Consider the following 10,031-nt stretch of genomic DNA (forward strand, 5'->3'; position numbering starts at 1 on the left):
AGGCAAAGGAACCCCAAGGGGGAAGTGATAATAATATGAATTCACCCTTCAATTTGTGAGGCAGAAGCTGGGATCAGATACAAGGGGAGGATGAGGCAGTCATGGCTGACAAGGGAAGTCAATGATGGCATAAAAGCAATGGAGTAGTGCAGAGAAGAGGAAGGGTTAGCAGTTTGGGAAGATGAGGTAAATAGTGTTATTGATTGGACATGATGCATGCAATAGTGAGAACTGTAGTCCATGAGAATTGGTGAGAGCTGTCTAAAGTGTCAGAATTGGACTTACTGGTGAGTGTAAAAAGCAGAGAAAAGATGGTGGCACATACCCTTGCAGAGTGCATGAAGATCATTATCCATCTTCCTGCACTGCAGTGCATTGTATTTCATTGGGTCACTGAACCAGGCCAGGTCACACATTTAAAATAATTGACAAAAAAAAAGAGCAAAAATCATTCTTAAACACAGCAAGTGGTCAGGAACTCACTGCCTGACAGTATATTGAGAGATATTTCTAATTGTGGATTTCAAAAGGGAAGTAGACAATTATCTAAGAGGGAAAAAAAAAGAAAACTGCAGGGCTGAATGTGGTTGAATGGAACTAGTTGAGATGACCTTGTAGAGATATGGCATAAACTCAAAGGGTGAAATGCCCTCTTCTATGATATGACTTTTTTATGCTTCAATGGATTAATTGTCTGTGACCTTAAATTTCTGCTTTGTCCCTAATGTTCAACCTATATGCAGACATGATGAAAGAGTAAACTCCAGCAGCACAACAAGAAGCCAAATGGATATCAAAGTCATGTATTATTTGCATTATTACTGTATTTGAGAATACACAGTTCATCTCCTCAAACCTGTACTTTCATATAGTAGAAAAGCGCTTGAAGAATTAGCTGGGCTGTTATCAGTCTGTTGAACTGCATGATGAAAACTGCTGTGTGGCCAGCAAGACCTGAAATGGGACTTGAACCTGGAGTTTCTGGCTCAGAGGCTAGGCCATGACCAAGTGAGCTACAATCACCCCTTTCTTCTGCTAAATACCTAACCAAAAATTGTCACTCAACATTTCATAATTAACAATTGTATCTATTTATGAATGTGGGCAATAGGGAAATTTGTTATAACCTGAAATTTGAGATTGGTAAATTTAAATTAATGTGAGAGAAAATGTTTTGAACAAATTTCTGAAATATGGAACACAAGTTTTGTTGTTTTCTGTTTTTTAAAAATCTGTTTTGCTGGTATTTCTAATATCATTGCATCAATTTATTCCTCCTAAGCTGTGAAAATATGTTATCCTATATTGTATTTATTATTTTTTCTGCATCCTCCCAATTTTGAAATTAAAATCAGTTCCTCATTCGAACTTGAAAATTGAAGCCTACATACATGTTACAGAGATATGCTCAGACATGATGCTTTTACCAGATACAAATGTTCGAGGTAAGTTAAGAGAATGGGTCACCACAGATGGCAGAACATCAGCAATTTGGGCCCCAAATGAATTTTGCTGCAGAAAATTCAAATGTAGAATTTGATGGGCTAGAATACTGTAGTGATGAGTATACATCAGAAAATGCTTCAGATACTGATCAGCATGTCAGAGAATTTGTGTACAATGTTGTGGAGGGTGTTTACAATGTCCCCCAATTCATGATGTTGATGCAATCATCATTATAAGCTTATGGATTGCAAGGGCTTTGTTCACAAATAACAGACCTTCTAGAAAGAATGGTGGCAGTGATAGATGAACCACTATAAGTGGTCTGCAGAATCAGCATTGAGAAAGAAGTTCAGAAAGTCAAGAGAGGATATTAAAAATTATTGGCTGGTAAAGTTAAGGAAAATTCAAGTATGTTTTATCACTACATTAAGAACTCAAGGATGACGTATGAAAATATTGGCCTTATCAGAGATATACATAGCAATTTGTGCATGGATAAGGATGATGCAGAAAAGGTTCTTAGTGAGTAACTTTTCTCTGTCTTCATGAAGGATAGGGATTATGCACAAATTCTCCTTAGAGGAGGAGTATGGTATAATCGTAGACACTGAAGAAGGTTTTCTAGATTAGAAAGGGATCTTGATCAAATGGGTCAATGGGCTGAAAAATGGCAGATTGAGTTCAATCTGGATGAATGTGAGGTATTGCATTTTGGTACAACAAACAAGTGTAGGGCTTATACAATTAATGGTAGGGCCTTGGGTTGTGTTGTAGAACAGAGGGACCTAGAGGTGCAGATAAATAATTCTTTGAAGTTTGCATCACATATAGACAGGATGGTTAAAAAGACATTTGGCATGCTAGCCTTCATTGCTCAGTCCTTTGAGTATTGGAGTTGGGAAGTCATGTTGAAGTTGTACAAGACATTAGTGAGGTCTCTTCTGGAATATTGTGTACAGTTCTGGTTGCCCAGTTATAGGAATGATATTATCAAGCTGGAGAGGGTTCAGAAGAGATCCACTAGGATATTGCTGGGAATGGGGGGTTTGAGTTATGAAGAAAGATTGGATAGGCTGGCACTTTTTTCACTGGAATATAGGAGATTAAGAGGCAATGATAGAAGTTTGTACAATAATGAGAGGTTTGGGTAAAGTTAATGGTTGTTTCATTTTCCTTAGGATGGGGGATTTCAAGACAATGAGGTACATTTTTAAGGTGAGAGGAGAGAGATTTAAAAAAGATGTAAGAAGCAAATTTTTTACACAGAGGGTGGTTCACATGTGGAATGAACTTCCTGAGGAATTTGGCGATGCAGGTACAATTACAACTTTTAAAAGACATTTGGATAGATACATAAATAGGAAAGATTTGGAGGGATATAGGTCAAGAGCAGGCAGGTGGGTCTATTTTAGTTCGGGATTATGTTCAGCATGGACTGGTTGGACTGAAGGGTCTGTTTCTATGCTGTATGATTCTATGATTCAAATTCCCAATGGGAATGGAAGTACTGGAGGCACAAACTTCCTTGAAGGCAGATAACTCACCAGGGCCAAATTCATTGTATCCTAGGCTGTTAAAGGAAGCCAAAGAAGAAATTGCAAATGTCACATGGATCATTCTTTAATCCTCACTAGATTCAGGTGAAGTACCAGAAAATGGGAAGACAAGTAAAGGTATTTAACAAGGCCCATATGCCAGACTGGCAGAATATTAAGAAAATTTAAAGTTCATGGAATACAGGGGGAATCTGGTGAGATGGATTCCAGATTGGCTCAATGAGAGGAAACAAAGAGACAACAGATAGTTTTATGAATGGAAACCCATTTCTGGTGCTGTTTCACAGAGATTGGTATTGGGTCCCTTGTTGATTATGTACTTAGTAATGATTTGAACTTAAATGTGAGAGCAATGATTGGTAAATTGCAGACAACACAGTAGTTGCCCATGTAGTTGATAGCAAAGTGGACGGCTGTTGATTCCAGAATATTAATGATTTGATTGAGTGGGCAAAGAATGTGGCAAATGAAATTCAATCTGGAGAAGTATGAGTTTATGCATTTGGAGAGAACAAATGAAGCAAAGGAATGCATAATAAAGAGAAGTGTATTGAGAGGGGGAGAGGAAGACATTGGAGTGAATGGTCACAGGTTCCTGAAGGTGGCAGGATGGTAGATAATGTTGTAAAGAAAGCACATGGGATGGTTTCCTTCATTGGACAAGGAGCTGAATACAAAAGTAGGGATGTAATGTTGGAACTATATAAGACACTTATTAGACCACTACTGTATTACTAGAAGGACATATTTGCTCTGGAGAGAGAACGGAGAAAATTGACAAGAATATTGTCACAGCTTGAAAATTTCAGCTGTGAGCAAAGATTGTTTTGCTTTGAGAGAAGGTTGAGGGTTGATTTAATTGAGCTGCACAAAATACTGATGGACCAGGTTAAAGATGGATAGTGAAGACATATTTCCCCTATTGGAGAGGTCACTTACCAGGGGAGAGAGATTTAAGCTGATTGGTAGAAGGATTAGTGGAGACATGAGGGAAGCTTTTTTAGGCAGGAGGTGGCGGGTGTCTGAATTGTGCTGATCAATATGGTGGTTGCAGTGGAAATCCTCATCTCGTTGAAGAGGAATCTAGAAGCACCTTAACCACTGTAACCTGCAAGACTAAGGACCAGTGCTGGAAATTGAGGTTGAAATAAGTAGCCAGCTTATTCTGCCATTACAGATATAATAAGCTAAAAGAGATAGTAGGAACTGCCAATGCTGGAGTCTGAGATAACAAGGTGTGGAGCTGGAGTAACTCAGCAGGCCAGGCAGCATCAGAGGAGCAGGAAAGCTGACGTTTCGGGTCTGGTCCCTTCTTCAGAAATGGGGGAGGGGAGGGGGGCTCTGAAATAAATAGAAAAGGGGGCGGTGATAGAAGGTGGATAGTGGAGCAGATAGGCGGAGAGAATACGAACAGGTTAATGGGGTGGGGATGAAGCTAGTAAAGTGAGTGTAGGTAGGAAGTTGGGATGGGGGTTGGTCAGTGAGGAGGGAGGGGCGGATAGATGAGAGGGAAGATGGACAGATCAAAGAGGACGAGAGGGGTGGCTGGTCTTGGGATGAGGTCGGGAGTGGGGAGATTTTGAAGCTCGTAAAGTCTACATTGAGACCATTGGGTTGTAGGGTTCCAAGACGGAATATGAGGTGCTGTTCCTCCAGTTTCCAGGTGTCATCGTTGTGACACTGGAGGAGGCCCAGGATGGACATGTCGTCCAGGGAGTGGGACAGGGAGTTGAAGTGGTTTGCGACTGGAAGGTGTTGTTGTTTGTCGCGACTGCAGGAGGTGCTACACCTGCCCCTACACCTCCCCCCTCACCTCCATCCCAGGCCCCAAGAAAACCTTCCACAATAAACAGATGTTCACGTGCACATCTGCTAATGTGGTCTATTGTATCTGCTGTTTCTGATGTGGCCTCCTCTACATCAGGGAGACCAAGCGGAGGCTCGGAGACCGCTTTGTGGAGCACCTACGTTTGGTTCGCGACAGACGACAACACCTCCCAGGCGTGAACCACTTCAACTCCCCCTCCCACTCCCTGGACAACATGTTCATCCTGGGCCTCCTCCAGTGTCACAACAATGCCACCCGGAAACTGGAGGAACAGCACCTCATATTCTGCCTTGGAACCCTACAACCCAATGGTCTCAATGTGGATTTTACAAGTTTCAAAATCTCTCCATCCCTGACCTCATCCCAAGACCAGCACCCCCCATCCCTGCTTCCTTGACCTGTCCGTCTTCTCTCCCACCTATCTGCTCCTCCCACCTCACAGACCAACCCCCATCCCAACGTCATGCCTACACTCACCTTTACTAGCTTCATCCCCGCCCCCTTGACCTGTCCATCTTCTCTCCACCTATCTGCTCCACTATCTATCTTCTATCACCGCGTTTCCCCCCCTCTATTTATTTCAGAGCCCACTTCCTGTCCCCCATTTCTGAAGAAGGGTCCAGACCTGAAACATCAGCCTTCCTGCTCCCCTGATGCTGCCTGGCAGCTGTGTTCCTCCAACTCCACACCTTGTTATAATAAGCTGAAAGACTGCTTTCTGTCCTGTAATGCTTTCCTGTCCAAGGAGAAGTTTCATAAAATTGGTTCCCATATGGTGCGCTTGATCAAATTGCTAGGGAGAGTGGAGGACAGGGCATTTGGGGTAGCTGCTTGCAAGAAGATGTAAGTTTATTTGTTAAAGTAGTGAGACCCCTGTCACCTTCTCAAGGTTCTGTGATATAAAGAAGCATGGTGAATCCAGAAGCTTGATGGAGAAATTCAAGAAATGTGCTAGTGAATTGAACAGATATAAACAGGACATAGGCAGTGGAATAGAATCAATAAATAGTTGTGGGTTAATGAAGATTTACTGAGGAAGGAACTGTACTCGACCTAGTGTTTAAACTAAAAACTCCAAGATTGAAGACAACATGCTGACAGGTGCATTAAAGAATGTGCCAGTTGCCACAAATGCTCAGTGGAAAAAAGCCACAACCTAAAATCCTGCTGCGCTGTACAGCAAGGAGCTGGAAACTGTGTAAAACCACGTATGGACTGGAAAATGTTAGACCTGAAATGTACATTGATTTATACATTGATATGTGTTATGCCCAAAAGCAGGCCCTTGTCTCATTGTTGACCTATGCTTCTTCCTGAACTGGTTCATTGGTAGTTGTTGTTCAGCCATAGTTGCCATTGCTTTCTACTCTCAAGGCAAAGTCACAGACCCCATGTTTACCTCATGCAGAGCAGGAATTAACCCATACTCTTTGTGTTATTCTAGACTGCATGCTATCCATCTAGCCAACTGAGTTAAATAATTTTTGCCACATTTGGCCTTCCCTTGTCAAGCACCGGATGCCATAATGAGCCCACTATGACAATTGAGGTTGACATACATTACACAATATACTAAAATAACACGCTTGTTTCATATTTTGGACTTTTACACATCTGTGAAATGTGCTATTCTGTGTAATTATTGTTTCCAATGGAAATTGTTGGATTTGACTATGTGATCTATTCTGTTTTTTAGATTCTCTTGGAATTCTTGAGATTTCAAATACAAGAATTTGCAGCATGCATTGGTGATCATTTAACAATTTATGATGGTTCCAGTATTCATGCAGATATCCTTGAAGGACCAATTTGTGGAGCAGATAATCCGGCTGCAATATCAACACGAAATGAATTATTTATAACGTTCACCTCAACTCGGAAATTACAAGCAACTGGTTTTGCTGCCAAATATAAATTCAGTAATATTCTTAAAATAATCCTTCTTGCTTTCATAATCGTAAATATATTTATGTATAACTACTTTTTACAAACTTTTTTATTTCATACTTTTTTTTATATCTAGTTACCTGTGGGTATATGCTGAAATCCAGAAGCGGAGAAATTGAGAGCAAATCTCATCCTTCCAATAATGTACACTGTTTTTGGGTCCTGCTGGTGAAAAGATATTATAAGGTTTGATAGTAGCAGTCTGAAAAATTTGATAACTGTCAGGATCTTGTAAAGCTATGTTTCCATAAAGTGGTCTTTGTGTGTGAAGTACTGGTATAAGTCACTGAAGTAAAAGTAATTAAGTTAAAGTGCATGCAAGGATGAGGACACAAGATCATTATAAAGATAATTTCAGCTCAGTTATTGTGTTAAGATGTTATTGCAGTGCCACACCTTGCAATTAACATGCTGGTTGTCTGGAATGAAAGTTTAAAGGTTTTGACAAAATTTGTAGCTTGGGTTGTCGATAGGTTTTAGACTTGCTCCCCAAGCTGGTGTGTTTGGTTGCAGATGTTTCATCACCGTGCTAGGTAACATCGTCAGTGCGCCTCCAGTGAAGCTTTGGTGTTCTGTCCTGCTTGTTATTTATATCCCTCGGTTTGCTGGGTGGTTGGCATTACTTCTGGTTTTGTTTTTCAGTGGTTTGTAAAACAGAACCGGAAATAATGCCAACCACCCAGCAAACTGAGGCATATAAATAACAAGCGGGACAGAACACCAGCACTTCACGGGAGGCACACTGACGATGTTAGCTAGCAGGGTGACAAAACGTCTGCAACCAAGCTCAGCAAGCATGTCTACAACCTTAATGAAAGTTTAAAGTTGAAAAGTTATCTTCAGCAGCTGCAATGGTTTTGGTTATCACGTAATCAGAGTTTGTCTTTGTAGATGGACTCAGTAGGTAGAGCACATTAGGGGAATGAATGAGGATTCCTTTCTGTTACTAGTTCTGCCAGCACAACACTTGAATTCTGCCTGGAGTCTTTTTCAGCAGAACAGATATGATTTCTGGGCATCTTCTTCTGAGTTATCAGTGACAGAAAGATTGTTTAGTCCTACATGCTGTTCACAGTTTGTTCACCTGAGAACTGTGACTTGGAACCACCTTTTTTGAGGTCCTTATACACAAAAGTCCATTCCAAATACCAACATTGGGGCTGTCAAATTATACCTCTGTATTAGGTGTTACTGGATCGTAGTTCCAACCATTGTCTTTTAGTGTTTTCAAATGCGTCAGCATTTAATTGAACAGCTCCAGTTCTTCTAGGTTTGATGGGATAGGAAAAAGACACACCTAATCTAGACAAATGAATAAAATATTTGAATTTTGACTGCCACATTTAGCAGCCGCCTCCTTTAATTGGGCTATTTTAACTTGGTTAAAGGCTATAGTCCAAATCTGACTTCAGAACCAAACTTGGATAGGGGTGGGGCTCTTGTGGCACAGTGATAGCATTCCTACTCCTGGACTGAGAGACCCAAGTTCAAGCCCCACCTGCTCCAAGGATGTGTAATAACATCTCTGCACAGGTTGATTAGAAAAATCAGTTAAATTTTAAAAAAAAGCACTGAACTTGGAGGGTCCTTGTGGCATAATGGTAATGTCCTTGCCTCAGAGCCAGGAGGCCCAGCTTCATGTCCCACCTAATGGTCTCATGATCTTCTCATTTTGTGGCACAATTGCAGATTTTTGGACTACTGCTGGTATTGATTTCTGCCACCATATCTCTAGCTTTCTGTGCATGTGTCTTCGGGGCCTCTGTGCACACTCCAACCCAACTCCCACAGAGTATTCAAAATGCCTGACTTTCTTTCCACTTCCTCCACTAGGATCTCCAGTGTAGCATCTAAAGAACTCAAAGCACTTCTTGTCATGGCCAGCCATTGTTATTCCTTCTGTAGTACAATATTAAAATTAATCTCAGAACTAAAGCAACCACAAGCAGCTTTTGTTTAATAGATCCAGGCTGATTTCAAGTAATGTTAAGCAACCATGATACAAAGCCTCCTGTACATGTGCACAATTAATAAATAGCATTATGGTCTGGTGGTTTGTACATCTGCCTTTTGCTTGCATTGTTATTTTAGGGTTATCCAGTCTAACTCTAGTCTATTTAGATATACGTGAAAACAGACTCCTTAATCATCAATGTAATGTGCTTTACTTTGAGCTGCACGAGATAAAAAATACCAATATGCAATTTTAATAAATAGATTAATGTTTGGACTAAGTTCCGCCATTTTCAATGCAGTATTTCAATATTTCTTAACAGCAACAATATACTATAAGAAATCATTTTATATATTATTAGGTAATTTTGATCAATAACTTAAATTTCCCCAAATATTTTAAACACCTAGATTTATATTCCATTTGAATTTGTAATGCAATCAAGACTGGAAAGAATAGAACATATTTTAAAACTGGCATAACATTATGTATTGTTCTTGTTTTTCAATAGTTGACCTTGATATTTCAAGAATTGAAGCTTAAGGAGAGCTCAAACTGTACAGAAAATAGTGTGATCATTCATGATGTCGCACAATCCCCTTCTGTTGTGGCAGAACAATACTGTAATAAAGTGTCATTACCATTAAAAACGAATTCCACTGGACGTGCAGTTATTATAGAATTTCAACACAAACCATCAGCTAAACATGGATTTAAAGTTTCTTATGAAAGGATTGTGAGTAAGTAATGAGAACACACAAAGATACCAATTGAAATTAATATGTCCTCGTTATGACAAAAATCAATAACTTGAACATTTTTTTTTATCCTTTTATGTGGTTTTTTTGTTTAGTTTATTTTCAGTTACATTTTACAGATCAGAAGTCCTCTGCTACCAAATAGATATTTCCAAATATGCGCTTTGAGGGGAGGTGATGGCCTAGTGGGATTATTGCTGTACTGTTAATCCAGAAACCCAGATAATGTTCTGGTGACCTGGGTTCGAATCCGCCACGGCAGATGGTGGAATTTGAATTCAATAAAAATATCTGGAATTAAGAATCTAATGATAACCACGAATCCGTTGCCTATTATTGGGAAAAACCCATCTGGTTCACTAATGTCCTTTAGGGAAGGAAACTGCCGTCCTTATCTAGTCTGGCCTACATGTGACTCTGGACCCACAGCAATGTGGTTGACTCTTAACTGTCCTCTAGGCAATTAGGGATGGGCAATAAATGCTGCTTAGCCAGCGATGACCTCACCCCATTAATGAATAAAAAAAAATTGATGGTGTCAG

The 10,031-nt window shown here is 40.2% G+C and overlaps 1 protein-coding gene across 1 annotated transcript in view; it reads left to right on the forward strand.

Annotated features, from left to right (window-relative positions):
* Window positions 1-9,479, forward strand: part of LOC109930083 (astacin-like metalloendopeptidase) — a 92,089-nt gene extending 82,610 nt beyond the window's left edge. Inside the window, exons 8-10 of the mRNA XM_048607296.1 lie at window positions 6,527-6,749; window positions 6,854-6,963; window positions 9,243-9,479. Coding sequence (XP_048463253.1) covers window positions 6,527-6,749; window positions 6,854-6,963; window positions 9,243-9,479 — 570 coding nt within the window. The remainder of the gene's footprint in view (window positions 1-6,526; window positions 6,750-6,853; window positions 6,964-9,242) is intronic.
* The last annotated feature ends 552 nt before the right edge of the window (window positions 9,480-10,031 follow it).

Source organism: Rhincodon typus, chromosome 17 (genome assembly GCF_021869965.1).
Source record: "Rhincodon typus isolate 14 chromosome 17, sRhiTyp1.1, whole genome shotgun sequence".
In the NCBI taxonomy this organism is placed as follows: Eukaryota; Metazoa; Chordata; class Chondrichthyes; order Orectolobiformes; family Rhincodontidae; genus Rhincodon; species Rhincodon typus.